General features: G+C 37.1%; 1 protein-coding gene and 1 long non-coding RNA gene across 5 annotated transcripts; one reads left to right on the top strand and one right to left on the bottom strand.

The window, feature by feature from the left end:
- Window positions 1–1795: 1795 nt before the first annotated feature.
- Window positions 1796–17564, bottom strand: LOC104588241 (subtilisin-like serine-protease S). Of its 4 annotated transcripts, none has more exons than XM_010246093.2 (11): window positions 17408–17564; window positions 16518–16615; window positions 16072–16169; window positions 15786–15938; window positions 15585–15696; window positions 14800–15340; window positions 14538–14632; window positions 13726–13959; window positions 9895–10009; window positions 6352–6556; window positions 1796–2465 (listed from the first exon to the last, which is right to left on the bottom strand). In XM_010246093.2, the coding sequence occupies exons 1-11, from the start codon at window positions 17486–17488 to the stop codon at window positions 1909–1911; spliced, it is 2289 nt and encodes a 762-aa protein (XP_010244395.2). In that variant the 5' UTR covers window positions 17489–17564; the 3' UTR covers window positions 1796–1908. The 4 variants fall into 4 exon arrangements, with proteins under 4 accessions (XP_010244395.2, XP_088746742.1, XP_088746743.1 ...); XM_088890616.1 differs by having other exon boundaries at window positions 16518–16612; window positions 17408–17561; XM_088890617.1 differs by lacking the exon at window positions 13726–13959.
- On the top strand, window positions 10022–13609 carry LOC148790608 (uncharacterized). Its single transcript, XR_016077806.1, has 2 exons — window positions 10022–11771; window positions 11888–13609. It is a non-coding gene; the product is annotated as an uncharacterized LOC148790608 (long non-coding RNA).
- Window positions 17565–20375: the final 2811 nt, after the last annotated feature.

The raw sequence follows: 20375 nt of genomic DNA on the forward strand, positions 1-20375 counted from the left end.
ATTCAGCCATCTACTGGCACCTTGATCAAGTGGCTGAATGGAAATGACATTACTTTCTCTTTTATATATAAAATAAGTAAATCATAAAAGATGAGTCATTGAAGTGGCAAAGGCAGCCCATGGCTTCAAAAAAAAAAAAAAAATCGTAATCTCCTTAATAATTACAGCATCTTTCTCTCCTTCTCTTTCTTTTGAAGTTTGAAGTATTACCTTGATGGTGGTAGAACTGGATTCATGCAAGAAAGAAAATCCAAGCAAGGCAAAAAGGGCGACAACAATGGAAAATCTCACGGTTCTGATAGAACTGGGAGATACTAACAAACAAGAGAAAGTAAGGGAAGGGTAGATGCTCAAACAAAGTACTTAACTTTGTCACTGGGATTGGTGTCTTTATATAAGCATTGTTTAGCGTGGGCTTCACGCACCGTATCCAAGATTTCCAAGAGGTCGCCTAAGTGGTATGAGATTCCCAGAGGCAATCGCCATGCACGTTGACCACCCTCTGGATCGTTCGGCACGTGGGCCAACTTCCAAGGATCGTGGGAGTGTTGTGATATGCATGCCGAATTTGTCGGCAAGCATGTCTCGCAGGTCGCCAGATCGGCGCTTGTGCCAAGTCGCCAGGTCGGCACCTGTGCCAAGTTGCCAGATCGACAATTCGGCACCTGTGCCAGGTCGCCAAGTCAACGCCTGTGCCAGGCTACCAATTCGGCGCCTGTGTCAGGTCGTCATCATCTTAGCTAAAATAAGTTGTTGCCTAAGTGATTTCGAGTATCACCCAATTATTCTGAGATGCCACGTGTCACAATATGACTGGAGGGCCAAATCCACCCTCATCCTATAGTAACAAAACCAAGCTGATCGCTCGGGTAATAATACATTAAGGCTCTGCATAGAAATATATAGCTATTTTTGTGATAGAGGTAAATTAATGGTATGTGCGTTGAAAGTTATCAAACCAGGTGTGGTTTCCTTTGTCGTTTCACCAAGCCATTTATCTACTTTTGCATTGATCATTATTAATTTCATATTTTGGGTTGAATTTTCTATTAGTCGAGTCAAATGTTCCTGGTCATTGTTCTACTCTGTTGAATTCCCAATCCATATTGGATCAATTTTGTTCCATGGAGGTTGCTGCTTCCAACTGATGCAAAAGACAGTCACCAGAATTCCTTTGATCCTTTCCTGAACACATGGAAAGATTCATTCAATTGCAATCGTCAAAGTGACAGAGTAATCAAGTGGATTGGCCAGGCCCATCCTGGAAACACCAGAATTCCTTTGATATTGCTGCTTCCAACAAAGCTGCCACTAATATCTTTGTAGGGTTTGAAATCTTTCAGAAAGACTTGTTGTCGCCACCTTTACTAAATTCAAGCTTACTAGAACGGATCACAAAATTCATGCCTCATGGCGAATTCTCGTAGACAGATTATCCGGACTCGTTTCACAGATGCAACATAAACTGTTGGTCCTTCATTGCAGCAAGTGACTGTTCGATAACTCAGAAACTTCTATTCATGAATATTGCCGCACAAATTGAGGGATAATTGGGACCTTGGGTTATACGCCTATACCAGTTCTTGGCCAAAGCTCAACCCAAACTAAAAGCACAAGGACTTATCCCTAAACCTAGCCAAAGCTCTGAAAAGCCTGGTCCACACTCCACACCCATGGCTCAGTACCTTGAACCCCTCCCTCCTCTCATCGTCATTAATTTGCGACTCTTTCCAAATTAGAAAAGCATAACTCTTATTGCTATTACTTAAACAGAATGCATGGTACACGCACCACCTATAAGAGATTTATTATTATTATTATTAAACGATTAGTGGTTTGTTGGTTACATAATAAGAGTTTGGAGAAAGAGCTGAGTAGTACGTATAGCTTAGAATATTATGTAAGTAGCTAGATTAAGAGTACATGAAGTGCAATGGGACTCCTAACCCTATGGAGTCCGTTTAAGTTGCTCCATATCAACTCCCCAAACACAAAGCTGCCATTAGTATCCTTGTAGGGCTTGAATTCTACCATGAAAGACTTCTTCTCACCAACTTTGCTGAATCTGAGCTTACAAGGACGGACCATAACGTTCACGCCCATTGGCTGCTTTACAGATGCAACATAAACAGTTGGGCCTTCACCGTAGTAAGTAACTGTTCGATTAACAGAGAGGCTTATTCCCGTCATGTTCGTTACAGCAATTGATGGATAATTGAGATTGTAGATTGGGACTGGTGGGTTTTTACAAGGAACAACCTTCCCTATCAACCCCAACCTCTCTCCCAGTGTGGCATTGTTACTACATATAAAGTCGTAAGCATCATTGGAATCAAAATCATAAACTAGCCCGGGATCAAGTGCTGCAATTGGATTTATGTGTCCAGATCCATAGTCAAAAGGCGTCGACACAGATTTCTCTTGGTTGCTTAGTATGGGTTTTTGAGTATTGTCAAGTACTGTAGCTGTATGTATCAAACAAAAAAAACTTGTTAAAAATGATCAAGTAATTGTCTTTAACGGCCTAGGGTAATAATTAAATTCTGCAAAAGGAAACAAACATTGTAAATATTTAAAGAATACTAATACGCAGCTATAATAAAATAAATATTAAAAGAAAATATGTAGAAATTGTTTGTTTGATATAATTATATTAATTAGTCAGAACTATCTGAATTAACAACCTAACAAGTTTCAAATGTGTAAAACTTTTCTTTTGGAGGTAAAATAAAAATTTACTAGAAAATAGAAAGATGAGAGAACAGGGAGAATTTACAACCTGCGCCCAGCAGGAATAAACCCAGCTCAGAAGAGAAAGCGAAACCGCTAAACAAAGACTTTGCAAGTAAACCCACATCAAAAACACCAGTCAATAGACAATAGGCCCCCACTAGATACACAACCCCTTTCAACCATACAACTCAAAGGTTGAGCCTCTCAAAAAAAAAAAAAAATCAGTACGCGAAGAAATCTATGAGAAAAGCCAGCCTCACCGAAAATGAAACTATTATCTTGAAGCTTTGCCTCTTCCACCTCACAGAAAATCAGCTATGGTGTTTAATTCCTTATGAATCCAAACTAGCTTTGCATTCAGGTTATTTAGAATATCTCTAGCTTCATCCAGCAGATGAGCAAGCCTCCAAGGGCCTCCAGTCCTCTGCCTTGACCAGTTTATTGTGTTAGCTGAATCACCCTGAATTAATGAAGAGAAAAGGCCTAACATTTTGGCGAAACGAAGACCTGTGAGGGCAGCTAAGATCTCTGCCTTGGTGGCATCAGCTCTCCCAATCGGACCACTGAAAGCCCAAAGGATGCTTCCCCCACTCCCACAGATTACTCCTGCTTGAACTGTGGACCGTTGAGCACTGCCATTAAAGCTTAGATTTAACTAGTTCTCCTCCCTGGGGCAGGATGTTTGAGTAAAGCCGATTCCAGGGGAAGTGTAGAGGACTTCTACCAGGTTTCTCTGAAGGTCATTTAATGTGGTGTCTTTGAAGACTTCAGAGTTTAGGGCCCAGCTGTTGCAAAGGTATGTAATGTGAGAGATTAGATCCTCAATATTCCTGGCTTTGTTTTCAAAGGTTCTGTTGTTTCTTTCTTTCCAAACTCCCCATAACACTGTGTGGGTCACCGTGCTCCAATAAATTTTGCCCCTACTTCCAAGGCCTTTGCAGTGCCATTGTCACAGAAGATCTATGACTTGGTTTGGGAATACCCAGTTGAGTCCCACCTGACTGAGAAAGGAACACCAGATTTTCCTTGTTAATGGTAAGTGAAGGAAAAGGTGCTCCGCTGTCTCGCCATTGTTGAGGCAGAGGGGGCAGACATGTGGGGAGATGCATCTGCCTCTTGAGTTTCTTTTGTAACATATCATAGGTATTTAGTTTCTTTAGGCAGGCCTCCCAAATGAAGAAGAGTTATATTCAAAATTTGATCATCTAGGCTTTTGTCAGATCAGTTCTAACAAGAGTTAGGTTTAGAAATTTGAGACACGTGTAATCTAATTTGTTCTCGATTTGGTAGGAGGGCTAGGTTTGAACTCAATAAGATGGTGATCATATCATCCCAATGCACCGGAGGCATTCCTTGTCCGCTCCCAAAACTGCAAACCTGGGGAATAAGTTCCTTGCTGTAAGGTCAATAAGAAATAGGGGTCCAAGAATGAGGAAAAACAAATGAAAAAGAGAATATCGGATCTCCTCACAAAAGAGAACCAGCTCGGCTGACTGAACTTGCTACAACTACTTTGTTGATGCTCTCTTACTGTACCAAGAACAGGGGCATCGGAGGTTGCAGCGGTGGTGCCAGTTAGAGAGTTGGGTTGCCGATTTTGAGGAAGAGAGAAGAAGAAACAAGAGAGAGAGAGAGAGAGGGAGAGCGGAAGCAGGGGCAGAGAGAGAGAGAGGGAGGGAGGGTAGGTTTTAACTTTTGAGACCTACCATTAACATTCATATTTCTATTCCTCATCCATCTCAACATTCATATTTCTACTACTCAAATATCACTCTACTTATACAACATTGTTGGCCTTACAACCATTTTATCAATTTTTTCTTCTGGTTTAGATGGTATTCTTGTCTCACAAATGTAATTCTCTAACACATTCTCCGATGTTCTCTATCCTTCTCTAATTCTATAGGCTAGGGGTGGATTCGAGTCGATCCGAGCCGAATAGTACAAGGCTCAAGTTCGGCTCGAGATTGTTCTACAAGGCTCGAGCTCAAGTTCAAGCACGGTTCGAGTCAGAACCTTGAACTTGAGCTTGGTTCGAGTCAAAAATTCATAAGCTCGAGATCGGTTCGGCTCAAGCTCGATTTTGAGAAAAAATATTTTATAAAAATAAAATTTATATATAAAAATATTTTTATTTGATATTTAAAAAATAAGAATTATAATAATTAATAATTATAATATTTTTATTATATATATATATATATATATATTATTTTCTATAGTTTTATTATATATATATATATATATATATATTCGAGCTGGCTCGCAAGCCTCACGAGCCGAGCTCTAGTGGCTCAAGTTCGATTGAAACCGAACTGAACCGAGCTTGAACAACTCGTGAAAAGCTTGGCTCGTTGCCACCCCTACTATAGACTATGTCCTCTTCAATCTCTCACATTGAGTTATACCTTGCTTTATAGTCCTATATATTTTAAAATATCTTATTTTTGAGGTAATTGTATATATCATATCATTCCTCTACCCAAACCTAAGCCTTTTATATATATCATATCATTTTTTGCTCTTCTTTTCTCCACATACCCATTTAGATCTCTTTCTATAAAAATCCACTTTTCAATTAGAATTCCTTTAATTAATTCATCTATGTTTCCTAATATTGTCTTTTAATGCTTTCTTCTAAACCCACTTGAGGTACATAAACACTAATTATATTAGTAATTTTCTTAACTAAAATTTGTTTAAATAAAAGTGTTCCATTCCTGACTTTTTAACATTTAAAAATTCAATTTTTAAATCTTTGTATACTATTATTGCCTACTCTGTTTCTATTATTTACTTTTCCAATGCACCATAGTATAAAGATATTTTATAGCATTTATCTTTTCATTTAGTTTCTTTGTAAACATATAATATCAATCCTTCCTTTCATTGTGTAAATTAATTCTATACCATTTCCTATTCTATATTTAAGATAGCAAATCAAATTCATATTTTTCTATTGGCCTCTTTACCCATACTCATCCAAAATGATGAACTCTTACATGTTTCTCACAACCACTAAGCAATTTTTTTTTGGTAGGTATACATACAACTGAGTAATGTTATGGCATACTCTTGCTCAATTTTGCACTCGAATTGGAGAATAGTACATATGTTAGTTGTAAGGAAGAGTTTAATATGCGCATGCAAAAGATAACTTAGGATCCATATTCAAAAAGAGTTGGGCAAAAGTTTTGATCGATGTCAGAAGTGCCGACCTAATACAACTCCCTTTATCCGGGGGGAAGATAAGCTCACACCCTAGCCGGATTAATGCAAATAGTCACTTGTATTTCTAGGTTATCTTTGGATTGCAAGAGTACATTTGGAATTGAGTTCCACTCCCTCTCCCTCTCCCTCTCCTTGGTTTTTTAGAATTCAAATAACTATCTATACCTATGTATCTTTTAATCCACTAACACATGAAATTTTAAATTTTAAGGATTGTAACCATCTTCTGAAAATTTGCATATTTTACTCCAAATCATTTATCATAAACCCTAAAAGAAGAATTGAGATATTCTCAAAATTATGCTGCCAATGTAGTATGAGGCTTAAATGAATTAATCTTATTTGGGATTTAAAATCTTTTGATATATAAGAAAAGGGGTTGATTACCTGTTGTCATGATTGCGGATTGTATGACTGCTGGACTCCATGAAGGGTGGACAGATTTGATAATAGCAGCAATAGCTGAGGCATGTGGGCAGGCCATGGAGGTGCCTGAGATTATATTGTAGTCAACAGGTCGTCCAGCCGTTAGAGCAGTTGCTACTGGAGACCACGCTGCCAATATATTGACCCCTGGTGCTGCAATATCGGGCTGCAACATTACAAATTAAAATATTGCAGATACTGTGATTCTAAGAGATCTAACAAATTGAATTAAAATTATAAAATAATAAAATGACATTGTAGGGTTTAGATAACTAACAGTCAACATTTTTCCAATTCAAACACCAATGTGGTATTGTTCTCTTCTCTGCAAATACTTCATACTTCTTTTTTGGGTATTTGGCGATAGGGGTGTCAATGGACCACATTTGGATTGGACCCGTCCAGTTCACATCTAAATTGGACTGGTCCACATTTTTATTGTTTGAGATATAATTAGTGGATCCAAATGGGGAGGAACTCCGTTCCTTTGCAAATCTTCTGAAAGTCCATCGAAACCTTCAAGGCTAAGGATCTGGGCATTTCATCATTCACCTCTTCAAAGCTAGTTTCTCCCTCACACCGTCTTTCAAATGCCTCCTCTCCGACATCACCCATCAATAAAATGACCGTCCTCCTCTTTGCATTATCGTCAACAAGTTGTTTGGATGGTCGACCAACGTCGATGATGACCTGGGTTTCATTCCATCTTCAATGCTGGCGGTGCTTATGGGATGGCCATCTACTTCTCCATGTGGTTACACCTCCCTCACTGCCAACCAAACAACATCGAGTACGCTAATGGGACTGATCCTTGTTCTAGATTCATACAGACACAGATTTGTCTATGGCTGAAATCCGACGGGCTTTTATTTAACACAGTGGTGGACTTCAATCAAACTGATTTACAGTATCGGACCTACCACCTTTTCCTTGGCCAACAAAACCCATGCAGACAGAGCTGCCAGGAGTCCAGTCCAATTGACACTTCTATTTGGTGACACACACCACTAATAACCCCTCCCCCAAAGTCGATGGCTGCAGGAATTGATTGTTCTATATTGGAGTGAACCAACTAACATACCACCCCTCCATTTGGTTGTTCTCATACTTTTTCGCGGATGTAATTTGTCAGGATAAACTCTTTATTTCTGAAAGTGGATATTTGTCTCCCAATGCAGGGAGGCAAAATAGCCACTACATAACGCCTTCAAAAAATAGCCACTATATAAGTATTAAAAACACACACACAAAAAAAAAATCTTTTTGACCTATTTTCCATGAATTTGCATTTGTTTCGTTTAAAGCAGATAATATATAAAATAGGCCTAGGGGTGTAACTTGGGCTTAGTTGGATCCGGTTGAGATGAACCAGAGAGGCAGAGCCCAACCTGACGCTAGAGTCCATTCCAATCCAACAATATTCAACCCTGTAACCCTAACCCAACACAAATAACCTTGTTTTTCTTCCCAAGCCCAGCCCGCCCGACGGCCCGAGCCCACACAGAATGCATATGGACCTCAGCCCTAAAATTCTAGGCTTGAGCAACTTGGCCTAACCAGAAGTTTAATATAAATTATATAAGGTAGATTATATACAATATCTATACTACATTACATATTATATATTACTCACATTTTAATTTAAAGTTTTTGAAATATGGTTCTATTACATTACATATATAAATAAGGTTAAATGCTTACACTTTTTTTTGGTATTAGTGATACACATGAGTCTTCCATAGGGGCCGTAATTCTTTTTTATTTATTTTTTTTTTAATTCTGTGCTGGTAGGTAGTGGCACTCGAATCCGCATGTCTGTTGACCCACTTAACATAACAATTAAACTACTATTTTAGGTGGTGTTCGAAAGTGTGTTCATCTTATGGATGAACCGTTTCAGTCCACACCACGGGGTGAATATACTATTCGGTTGGTCGTAGATGGGACTGGTTCATATAAGGTTTTAAAAATCAATTTGGAAAGAGAATCGCTTTAATCATCGGTTTTTGGGTTAATGGTTTGACCATCCAAGTTGAATGGTTCAAGTGGTTTGCCTTCAGATTAGAAATATTAGGGTTTCATTCTTTTGTGAGAAAAGAGAGAGGAGTTAAGGTGGTTTTCAGCTAAGAAAAGAAGAAAGAAAGGAAAGAAAGAAAGAAAGGAACGAAAGCAAAAAAAAAAAAAGGAAAGGAAGGAGAGGAGGGAAGCAAAGATGAAGAAGAAGAAGACATTCACTTGTGACGACGACGACAATAGCGGTGGTGACGGTGACAGCAACAGAAACAATGATCATGGCAGTGACAACGACAGCGACTTTATTCTCAAATCTGAGATCTGAGATCTCGTTTCTCTCTTGCTCAGATCTCAGATCTCCAATCTGAATTCTCACCACTCTCTCTCTCTCTCTCTCTCTCTCTCTCTCTCTTGTTCTCTCTTCAAAATCTCACTTCTTAGATCTGAGATCGTGTATCGTCTAGGTTAACGGTTTTCTAACCAATTCAATGTTTTTTTGTTTTTGCAAAAAGAGATCCGATCTAAAAATGGACCCGGATATATGATTGGTTCCTGAGTCAAATGGTTCAACCGTTCAATCCGATCTGGTTTTTAAAACAATGCGTCCATACTATATCGTGGACCGGCCTATCCACACCCCAAAATCTCGACAATGACAATTTCTCGTGTCTATGGTCAGTTCATACTCCATTTTTTATTCAATACTTCTCTACCCTATATATTTTTCTTTCCTTTTTACCATTAAAAGTCCTCCACTGCTCCTCTTTCCCCATGGTCGGGCATTGTAAGCATGGGTTATCCTTTGTAAGCTCTCCTCCAACCGTCACAAGCTCCATTTTTTAAAATCATTTTATTTTTAAATAATTATTTTATTTTATTTTTTAAATTATTTTATTGCCACTTTTTGTTAAAATTAATATCTATTGGTTAATATTCAATTGTAAAAATTATACATTTGTGATCATCTGTATATATCACTTCATAAATTGTATATGAAATACATAGAATCAAAAAGTGTGGTATGGACCACACCACACCTATAGAACGCCACTATGGGTGTGGACTAGACCAATGCACATGGTATATCCATAGTTCAGAATAGTTGTGGACTGTAATGTGGTATTAATTGGTCCTTACCACAGTGGTGTGGTGTAGATCAGCCTACACCACCTAATTTCTCATCCACATTATAGAACACCCCTTAGTTGATAATACTTAAGCTTGGACATCTATTATCTCAATGCTATGTCAATGGATCATGTTTGGCACAGACCATCCTCGACCAGAATCCGACTCAAAACTATGACCCTATCCCTAACCCAATTACACTCGATTAATGTGGGTTTACTGATTAACCTGATGTAGTGACATCCCTATTGACAACTAACAAGTGACAAGTAACTTTGAAAACAAGTATGAGGTGTAAAACTATAAAATTACAGAATTAATGCAAAAAAAATGCGTCATTAATTTCATAGCAAATAAACTTACTTTAATTATGCCAGGTGATATTTGATTTGGTCCCTTCGAAGAAAACGAAGCTACGACTGGTGCAGGCCTTGTTTTTAGAACCGTCACTGTAGGAGAGATTTTCGCAATTAGCTTCCTGTAAGAAAAATAATCTATATAAATATATTAAGCTGAAATGTGTACATAAGAAGGCTTGAGGATGAGGGAAATTGAATCTAACAGTATTTTTTACCTTTTTTTCATAGAAATTACAAGAATGCCACTCTCTACCAAATCTCTCTCTTTTGATTTTTTTCTCCTTTCAAATTACAAGAATGTCACTCTCTCCTACCAATTCTCTCTTTCTCTCTCTCTTGCTTTTTTTCTTTCAAATTAAAAGAATCCCACTCTCTCTCCTACCAACTCTCTCTCTTTTTCTTACAAATTACAAGAATGCCATCTCCCCCTCTCCTACCATCTCTCTCTCCTTATGAATTACAAGAATGCCACTCTCTCTCCAACTAAGGGAGACCCCAGCTCGGCATCTCGTCTGCTAGGGGACCTGCAATCAAAGGTAGTCGAGTTCGAGCCGAGCCGAGCCGAGATCGAACTTTTGAACTCAAGCTCAAGTCTCTAATTCGAATCGAGCTCGAGCTAGACAACACCTTGACTAATGAGGGAGACCTCAACTCGACACCTCAGTCATCGAGGGAGATCTCAGCTCAGCACCTCAACAACTGAGGGAGACCTCAGCTCGGCACCTTGTCAACTAAGGGAGACCTTAGCTCAACACCTCGCCTGCTAGAAAAACCTCAGCTCGACACTTCAGCAATTGAGGAAAACCTCGGTTTGGCATATTGGCAATTGAGGGAGACCTCAGCTTGGAACCTTGGCTCGGCACCTTGGCTACTTGAAAGACTTGCAATCAAAGGTAGTTGAGCTCGAACTTGATAGATTAGGAGTGAGCCCCTACAACGCAGGGCCCCCTCCGCTAGTGATGCATTAAGGTAGGATGCATGGCTTCATGGTAGGGATGCCAATCGCGCAGGGTTAAGTTGGGTTGAAATAAACCTTCACCTTACTGGTTGTAGACTTGTAGTAATTAAAGGTGTTCGGATCTCCTATCCATGTGCGTCCACCCATTGGACACTACAACCACACATCTGGAACATTTCCTATACTTGTTTGTTATTGCTGTTATTAATAGGGAGACTGATATATGGCCATGTCTTGTGATATTGCTGTTATTAATAGGGAGACTGATATATGGCCATGTCTTGTGATTAAGTGTGAATAACACGGACATTTGCTGACTTGGATCAAATTCTAAAAGAGAGGATTAATTATTTAAATATACCTTATCATTTTACTAAATTACTTAAATATAACTTTGTTTCCAAAATTATTTATGTGTATGTTCTCAGAGAATTTAACAATTAAGATTAATGGAAAGAATTATATGACAAAAGGTCCTTAACTGTACTTTTTATGGACACAATGAGTAGCCCATCCTCCAAACCCATAAATTCCCCCAACCCAGGTTAGACAGGATTCAATCCCAACTCTATTCTGTAACCAGCAGGAGACTTTACCAATCAGGTGCTTGGTACCTTGTTCTGTGACTGTAGTTAGAATTTTTAAAATATGCACTTCAAACACAGCCCCAGCTTTTTGCCCCATTTTCTTCAAAATTAAGGTTCAGCTTGGAAATAATTAAGGCTCAGCTTGGAAGGAGTATAAATACAAATATGTGCAGTGTAAAACCTTATATTTATATTTATACCGAGTACAAATATAAATATATACAATACAAATATAAGATTTAGAAATATCATTTATAAAGTTTTACATGGGTTACATTTCAAGTTCTCAAATATGTATATATCAATAGTTCTGAAATTTATATCCAGGCCCTAAAGGTTAAATTTCAATTTTTGCAGTTTGTATATATATTAACTGACGTCTGAACGCCCATGGGTTACATTTCAAGTTCTCAAATATGTATATATCAATAGTTCTGAACCAGGCCCTAAAGGTTAAATTTCAAATTTTGCAGTTTGTATATATATTAACTGACGTCTGAACGCCCCTGCACAGTTTGCAAACATGATAAATTGTTGGGAGAATGACAGTTCAGCCCACGGTCAGAAGTTTTAGACCCAAAGTACAGTTGGGTAGGTGCTCGGAATTGATGCCAATTCATGGCGGGCATTAGTGTATAGAGTGGAGGTATATGACATTTTGAATGGTTATAGATCTGCAGCAGAATTCAGAAATTTGCAATGGGCCTGCTCGTATTTTTCCGTAAATTATTTGGTGTGATCACCGGCCTATCCGGCTACCGGATGTTATTAACATTTTATCTTTTGGTGAGTAATGTGGTATTTTTATCTAAAAAAAAAAAAAAAAAAAAAAAACTTAGGCCCTATTTTGATAGACTTTTCAAATACTAAAGTATGAAAAATATTTAAACTTTGGCTTTCATACTTTTTAAAAGCACGAAACCCCTCAAAAGCATGAAGTCAACTTTTATTAATTCGTGCTTTTGGGGAAATTTTGCTTCCATTTCATGTGAAGGGTGGTCATATGTGACCATCCTTCAAGTAAAACCCCTCAATCGAGACTCCCCCATTCGCCTATCGTTTTCAAGCCCTAAACTCTTTACTACTATGGGTTCTTGCTCTGTCGTCGCCCATCTCTGACCCCCATTGCTAGTGGAAATCGTCGTCAGAAGCACAGCCCTCACCAGAATCGTAGGTATGGATTCCAGTTTCATATTTTCCCCCCTTTCTTTTAATGTTTTTCTACATTTCATGTAATATCTTCAACCTTAATGGTATGTTTATTGCATGTTTACCACCACTGGAATCACTGTTGTCGACTTCTTCATTTGCTAAACTATTCTTGAAGCTTAATGGAATGTTTTTATGGCTTGTTTCTTTTAATGTTATATATAGTATTATACCTGTACAAAACCACTTCATTTCCTAAACCAAGTGCCATTTCTAAGTGATTACCACGTGTACATGATGCGTACACATGGCACGTGTTCGTATCTTTAGTGTAGATAGGTGGCTAATCATGGGTAATGTGGTCTGTCACATATAAGATCAGATGAATCACATGATTGATAAGGTGCTTTTGGCAAACATAAAATGGTACTTCTGTTTTGAAAATTAAAAATAAAAGTTGTATTTGTACTTTGTACTTTCATACTATTAAAAGTACAAAAGTAGAAGTCTACCCAAACACAGCCTTAAATTTATAGTTTTTTGCTTTTTGAAAGGTAGGGATATAAAAAAAATGAATTGCTTAAAAGTTTAACTTTATGAAAAGGTTTTTAAAATTGGACCGGATAGGAAATTGTTCTAGGGTCCAGTTTCTAGGTTGAACGGTCCAACCATCTGGTTTGAATGAATGGCCTGCTTTGACAAGAAAAATAAAAAACCCGAAAAACCGCCAAAAACCGTTCCTGAGTCAAATGATTCGACAGTTTGACCGCTCGAGTCAACAGTTTACTGACCAAATCAACAGTTTTTGGCCAAATACGGGTTTTGAGATAAAACAGAACCAATCACCAGACCGGTTCCCAATTCTCCGGTCCGGTTTTGAAAACCATGCTATATGGTTAAAATTCTACTTCAAACGAAGATGAATTTTGAACCCAAATGCATTTTCTTTTTTAAATATTCAAAGAATCAATTCTTAGAATGATTTCTAAAAATCTAACCCCAGAAAAAGAATCAATTTTCAATAATTTTCAAAAAAAAGCAGACTAAATTAAAAGTAATTTTTACTTGTTCATCAAGACCACCGACAATTCATCCAAATGAATTCTGTGAAAGCGTACGTAGCAGTGATTAGGCTACTTACTTATCGGTAGAGAGATACGCTTGAAGGACTTGTGATTGTTGAGGACTAATTAGAGTGCCTGGGATTTTAAACTGTGCGAGTATTTCATTGGGAAAATCAAGGACGAGTATCATCCCGACACCGCCGCCCCGTCTTATGCTTCCTCCTGATAAATCTGTTCTTGTGTTAATATTCTCGCACACCACTATCTTTCCTTTTATCAACGTGTTGTCAAGACTGTCCTTCTCACAAGAACTGCAGACAAACAAACACAACTTTTAGACGGCCTGCATCGCCGTGTTTTAATGGAGACTAAAATTCGTGAGTGGTTTCACTCTTGAGTCCTGAGGGAGGTTCTGTTTGTTTGCAGAGGCAGAGCTAATTCAGTCAAATACAAAATGTGCACCGGTTCAGTTTTGTATCATTTGTTTTTAATTTATTATGATTTATACTCTTATAAAGTCTTATGTGATATAATTTTTTTTTTGTCTCGTTTTACTCATTGACAATGCAAATTTTAACTACCAAAAGTTTATTCAAATTTTGCATTACCTTTCTACTTAATTCTCTTTAATATAAGGTGAAGCCCACATCATCTTGCTTCCTCCATAAGGTGGGGCTCTTTTCATAAACATATAAGTTGAAGCAAATTGTACCAGAATTTACACTTTGACTATCTTATGCATTTGCATTAATCCAAATGAAATTAGCACTCAATACCAAAATAATAAAAAATGCACTGCAAACAAACAATCTGGGAAACCATAGGCCAATTGAATGCACCGATGATCCTTGGCTATCAATTAACCAATAATATTAATAATAATTTATACCTAGCATTGGTAGAAGGAACACTCGGAGCTGCTGCATCACTCGCGTTTATGACACCATAAAAGCCATCCATCATAAATGGGTTTAAGGAGTAACCCTGATTCATTAAAAACGGAAAACGTATTTTTAGAACCCTAATCTATTTAACTGGGTATCAAGGGAAATAGTGAGTCTGAATCATTGATAATTAAAAGAAATAGAGAAAAAAAAATTTACTTGGTATATTAATTATTCTGATTAATTAATTAATTAATACGTATATACCTTGAGAATTTTTGAATTTCCAAGATGAACATGAGAGGAGAATTCTCGATCCACAGAGCTCGCTGCCACTGTGAGGATCCAAGGTGCCACATTTGTCAATGTTCTAGGAAAGTAAAAATTTCCAGCTGATGCTGAAACCAGAATTCCCTTCCTGAATGCATGAAAAGCTCCAATAGCGATGGGATCAATAGAGTAGCTGTAGGTAGTGGAACCAAGTGAGATGGAGATTATATCGACGCCATCATCGATGGAATCATCAAAGGCTGATAGGACGTCAGCGACGGAACAGAGTCCTACCGGCCCCCAACAAACTTTGTAGACAGAAAGCCTAGCGCTAGGTGCACCTCCCCTTGCAACACCTCTCCCTATTCCTCTGTACAAACTGATATTCCTCACCATGGATCCACCCACCGTGGATGCGGTGTGGCTGCCATGTCCATTCTCATCCCGACCTGACCGAAAGAAACTAAAACCCAATGATTCAAGTCGTCCATTTTCTGCTTCCGCTCCTTTCCAGTAATATCGAGCACCTATTACTTTCCTGCAAATTCCAAGAAGCCCACTACCCATTTGATCATCAACCACTCGACCGGACGATAACGATATATATAAGCAATAATTAATCTCGATGAGGTCTAATTAATATTCATGCATTGAACTAGGTAGCCAGAATTTGCAGCACACAAGACAATAAACAAAAACGTACGCAAGGCAAGATGCATTAATTGGTAAACGTATATGATGATATCTAGCTAGATATCATGTCGATGGAATAATCACAATACCTGTTACAGTTGGCCAACGTAAAATTATCACCAGTCACACACTCTCCCTTAAATCTCTTGGGCACAGGCCCTAAGCCTCTGTCGTTGAAGCTCTCTGACTCCGGCCAAATTCCTTTACCAATGGAATATACAAAGCAGCAGCATACTTGTTAGCCGAGCTGCCGAGTTAAAAGAAATATGCATATATAATTAATAGTTTACCGGTGTCAATGACGCCAATGATCATATCCGACTTAACGTCAATAGGCAATTGGTTATATTGATGAATAGAATCAACTCCCAAGAACTCCCAAGAATGTGTGGTGTGAAGATGAATCGTCCGGCTCTCGAAAACAGAAACAACCGATTCACTCTCTGCAGCATCGATTGTACATGGTTATGGGGTGCCGGGGTGGGTCAGTAATTACTGATTAGAGAATAATATATATATATATTTTAACAATCTTAGTAATTAAGCCCTTCCCAACCCAGCTCAAGCCAATCTTACCAGAAAGCTTCTCTGCTTGTTCCGCCGTGAGCATAGCAGAAAACCCTCTGAAACTCTTGGTATAATGGTGAACTGCTGCCTGTTGTGCTCCATCAATACTTCCAAAGAAAGAAAAAAAAAACCGGAAATTAAACAGTAGGTACCCTAGCTAAATCTATTAAACTGTTTGCAGGAAATTGTGGAAACATGGGCACAATTAATCCCGATTAATTATTTTACAACCACTGTTGCAAGACTTTCTTGTGACCCAAAATAATATTCGCACATAAATAACCTGGTTTTACTTTTACATTCAAAACAACTCATGATCTGTACATTCTTAATTTATTTTTCCACTGGGGTGTCTCTTGTATTTTATTGGTTGCGCGGTTGCAACTATTTCCTGTTACGGTGGCTGCAGCTGAAGATGTGGGCAACTGGGGATTACATGTTAATTAGTAACTTACCTGCCAACGAATGAAGCAAGCATCTCATGGTTAGCACTGATCACAGAATCTGAATCCGGGTATGAGTGCTGGTCTCCCATGTAAACTATGTAGTGCTGCTGCATCCATTTTTTGACAACTTCTTTAGTGGTTGAAGTGAATGATTTGTCACTTCATTTTTTAGAAAAAGTAATTGAATAAAATCACGAGTCATATTGTAAATCAGAAGATTTCTTCTCTATTTTTTAACAATTTATGAAAAAAATAAAATAAATATTACTAAAAATCTAAATTTTGATAAATAATTTTACCCAGCCAATTTTTAATTGGTATCTACAACATGTGTATCTGAAACCATAGAATTTATAACTCGGACAACAGAAGAAGAAGAAGAAAAAGAAGAAGAAGATGATGATGATGATGATGACGATCAAATAATATAAAATATAATGGCTCTTTAATCCACATATGATAGAAAATAAATTCTGATATGATTTTTGAAAAGTATTAAATGAATCGTTTTCTGGTAAGGGATTTAAAACAATTCTCCCTTGACAAAACTTAAAACACAATCAAAGAAATGAAAAAATTACAGAATTAATTATTGATTAAATTAATTCAAAATGCATGGTATAACATATAATTCATCATATTCCAGAATCAAATTGTAGGACTCAAACAAAAATCATAAATGTTTTGACAACTATGCTACTTTATAACCAATTCAATAAAAGAGGCAAAAGCAATAAGTCATTCAATTCAGCCATCTCAATTATAGTCAACTGGCACCTTGATCAAGTAACTGAATGGAAATGACATTATTTTGGCTTTTAGTATATAAAATAAGTAACTCATAAAAGATCAGCCATTGAAGTGGCAAAGGCAGCCCATGGCTTCGTTTGAAGTATTACCTTGGTGATGGTAGAACTGGATTCATGCAAGAAAGAAAATCCAAACAAGGCAAAAAGGGCGACAACAATGGTAAATTCCATGGTTCTGATGGAACTGGGAGATACTAACAAACAAGAAAAAGTAAGGGAAGAGTAGATGCCTAATAGCTAGTTCTATTTAATTTATAGTTGAAATAAAAAAAAAAAAAAAAAGATTTTGAACTCGAGAATTTCAGTTGTATCATTAAAATTAAAATAAAAAGTTAATTTGTTTCCTCAAAATTAATTTAGGGAGTGAAAGCTACCTGGTTGGTTGCTGGGCTCCACATTTGGATCGATACATCCAACTTATCTTCAAATTATTTGGATACATGCTACCTGTACCCAATGAACGACCTCTCGCGACGACTATTGGAGAACAGAAACATGTGGTGGTGCATGCAACGAAAATTCTTTCTTTATATAGTTGGCCTGTCCTGTATAATGTTGAAAATTAATTAGGCAAATGTCGGTTTCCCATAAAGTTGATGTAATTGATGTAATCTATTTGATAACCAAACAAACTAACTCCAGTATTCTATATATATATATATATATATATATATATATATATCCAATCAATCAGTATTTCAGGAGTGAAATTAGATTAACGGAGTATTCTATAGTATGATAAGAAATTGGTTAGTGTGGATTAGTCCATATCACACTTTGTGGTAGAGATTAATCTTTACCACACCATAGTATACAGTAATTCTGAATTGTGGATAAGTTATGTGGACTGGAGCAGTCCACATCTATAGTGGCGTTCTGTAGCGTGATGTGGACCAGTTCATACCACATTTTTTTTATTCTATGTATCCCATGTACATTTTGTGAATGATATATACAGATAATCATAAATATCTATTTTGTGTATTTTGTATGATAAATATTTTAAAAAATGCACTAATGGATTAATATTAACTAATAAATATTAAATTTTTTTATAAAACAATATTAAAATAATTAAAATTTTAAAAAAATATATATTAAATATTTAAAAAATATAGTTTTATTAATAAAAACATTAAAAATTTATAAAAGTTAAAAAGCTAAAAAATATATATTATTTTATTGATGAAAAAATTAAAAAATTAAAGAATTATTATTTTATAAAACAATATTAAGTAACATTGAAAAATATTATTTTTCAACGATAATGTATAAGGTTTCAAAAAGAGTGGTAAAGCATAGGATCAACAATCAACCGTGGAAAGAATCAAACCAAGATTTTTTACCATTTACGAGATTTTGGGATGTGTGGATAGGACCGGTCAACGCTATATTGGGATGTGGCATGAATTGGTCCCGCCTGCACCCAACCGAACAAGACTGAATCCCATGGACAGTCACAAGATATACACAGTTCCGAATGCCACTTAATTTATTGCTCTTCACACCCACTACTTTAGAGTTGAACAGGAACATTTCTTGTATTATATGTTGTCATTCAACCATTCAGCGGAGATGCTCTCAATGCATAGCTAGATGAGTTGTGAGATGGGGGTTGACAGCAAATCAATGAGTAAATGCATACATCATAGTTGTTGGTAATTTAGAGATGGAAAAAAGTTGAACCAACCCACCAAAGAAGTTTACATCAGAAAAACTTTTGACTGTTTATAAAAAACAGCCTGAACTGTTTTAGAAACCTGTAGTAAATGGCATCGGATAATGAGTGTGGATAAAATAGTATTTATAAGGACCATCGGCTTCCAAAACAGCCCAGGCTGCTTTTTCTCAAACAGCCAAAGTGAACTCCTTTACATTTTGTCTTGTACCCAATGAAAGACCACCTGGCCTGCGAACTGCAATGACTAATGGAAAGTGGAAACATGTGGTGGTGCATGCAACAAAATTGCATTATATAGTGGGCCAGCAGATTGCTGAAAATTAAGCAAATGCCGGCTTGCCATAAAATTCTATGTAATTCATGATGTGATCCATCTGATAATGAAACACACTCCAGATCTCTTACAAACAAGCTAATACGGATTTTCTGAACTGTTAGATGTGTAGGTCCATAGTGAGAGGTTGACTGATATGTATTTTATGACTGATGTGGAGTCTTGTTAATGGTTCAATTCCACATCTAATTGAACAGCTATTGTAGCCAGTTAATCCTATTTCCAAACAAGCAGTGTGTATGATGAGGATCCAAGTCTGCTACCCATAAGCTGTTCCCACCGGTAATTACAAATGTGCATTGGGAATACTCTCATTCAGTGGTGTTTGCAGCAGAAAAGAAGATAAGAAGGGAGAATGAAGAAGAGAGAGAGAGAGAGAAAGAAAAGGAGGAGGGGCATAGGGCTCAACAATTTAAATAGGGCATATTTTGAAAAGTTAATGAACAGTTAAAGAAATGTTCCACATGTGTTGCTTATTCATAAGAAATGTTTCACATGTGTAATTGTGGTGTCTTGTGGATAAAGTGTTATAGCCTCTTGTGAGCAGTAGATCCTAACTCATAAAAAGATACAACTTTTTAATTTGAATATTTAAATTATAACTTCATCTTGAAGAAAATTTTGTTCCCGACGTGCAATGTCCGCTAATTACAGGAATTTAGGACCTGAGTCCAACTCAAGCTTAGAAAAGCCTTTATTTGCCAATCATCCCTCCAAAATAATTTGAGGGTCGTTTTCTGGTAGAATCAAATAATTTGAGATTCAACCACTAAGGAGGTGTTCTATAACATAAAATGTTGGGAAAATCTATGATACAGAAAGAGTCTTTTCGGATAAAATTATCCCTCTCCAAAACCCTTCTCCGAAATTCTGTGTTTGTTTTCTTGAGAGCGAAAGAGCCCATTTCCACTAGAAATCACAGCCTTTGATGCATTTTTGTGATTTCATTTAATTTTGGAAAATTTCCTGATAGGTATCCTGTATTTTAGGTCGAGTGTCAATTTAGTATCTAAACTTTAAAATGTGATAACCTAGTATCCGAA

Source organism: Nelumbo nucifera, chromosome 6 (assembly GCF_055504915.1).
Source record: "Nelumbo nucifera cultivar China Antique chromosome 6, China Antique-T2T, whole genome shotgun sequence".
Lineage (NCBI taxonomy): Eukaryota > Viridiplantae > Streptophyta > Magnoliopsida > Proteales > Nelumbonaceae > Nelumbo > Nelumbo nucifera.

Coding starts and splice junctions, on each gene's coding strand:
- LOC104588241 (XM_010246093.2), bottom strand. CDS start 17,488: ATGGAATTTACCATTGTTGTCGCCCTTTTTGCCTTGTTTGGATTTTCT. Junction 14,633..14,799: donor GAAATTCAAAAATTCTCAAG/GTATATACGTAT, acceptor TTAATGAATCAG/GGTTACTCCTTAAACCCATT. Junction 2,466..6,351: donor ATCCGCAATCATGACAACAG/GTAATCAACCCC, acceptor TGATACATACAG/CTACAGTACTTGACAATACT.